General features: G+C 43.6%; 1 protein-coding gene across 1 annotated transcript; it reads left to right on the plus strand.

Annotated features, from left to right (window-relative positions):
• The first annotated feature begins 257 nt into the window (after nt 1–257).
• LOC124965805 (60S ribosomal protein L27a-like) lies at nt 258–686 on the plus strand. Its single transcript, XM_047526952.1, has one exon. The coding sequence runs from the start codon at nt 258–260 to the stop codon at nt 684–686; it is 429 nt and encodes a 142-aa protein (XP_047382908.1).

Here is a 686-nt window from a genome sequence, read left to right on the forward strand (position 1 = left end):
AAGAAGTGGGAATGTAACTCAGTGGCAAAGTGCTCTGAGGCTCAATTCCCCTATCAAAAAAAAAAAAAAAAGTTTCTTATGTTATACCAAGAACCCCCAAACTCATAAGTATATGAAAACCATAAAACATTTTTAATAAGCATAATGAGAAATATGCATGACTATGTGAAGGAAAACTTCAGAAATATTGTGAAACATATACAATAAAAGCTATATGCAAAAAGAAATGAAGCAGCTTTTTAGTCTGGGCAGCCGATATGCCATCCAGACTGAGGAAGACCCAGAAACTTCGGGACCACGTGAGCCATGGACATGGCCGCATTGGCAAGCACCAGAAGCACCTAGGAGGCCGGGGTAATGCTGGTGGCATGCATCACCACAGGATTAACTTCGACAAATCTCACCCAGGTTACTTTGGGAAAGTTGGTATGAGGCATTACCACTTAAAGAGGAACCAGAGCTTCTGCCCAACTGTCAACCTTGATAAATTGTGGACAATGGTCAGTGGACAGACACAAGTAAATGCTGCCAAAAACCAGTCGGGAGCTGCTCCCATAATTGATGTAGTGCGGTCGGGTTACTATAAAGTTTTGGGGAAGAGAAGGCTCCCAAAGCAGCCTGTCATCGTGAAGGCCAAATTCTTCAGCAGAAGAGCTGAGGAGATTAAGGGTGTTGGGGGTGCCTGA

This window comes from Sciurus carolinensis, chromosome 15 (genome assembly GCF_902686445.1).
Source record: "Sciurus carolinensis chromosome 15, mSciCar1.2, whole genome shotgun sequence".
Taxonomy (NCBI): domain Eukaryota; kingdom Metazoa; phylum Chordata; class Mammalia; order Rodentia; family Sciuridae; genus Sciurus; species Sciurus carolinensis.

Excerpts from the sequence above, each read along its gene's own strand:
- LOC124965805 (XM_047526952.1), top strand. The coding sequence starts at position 258 with ATGCCATCCAGACTGAGGAAGACCCAGAAACTTCGGGACCACGTGAGC.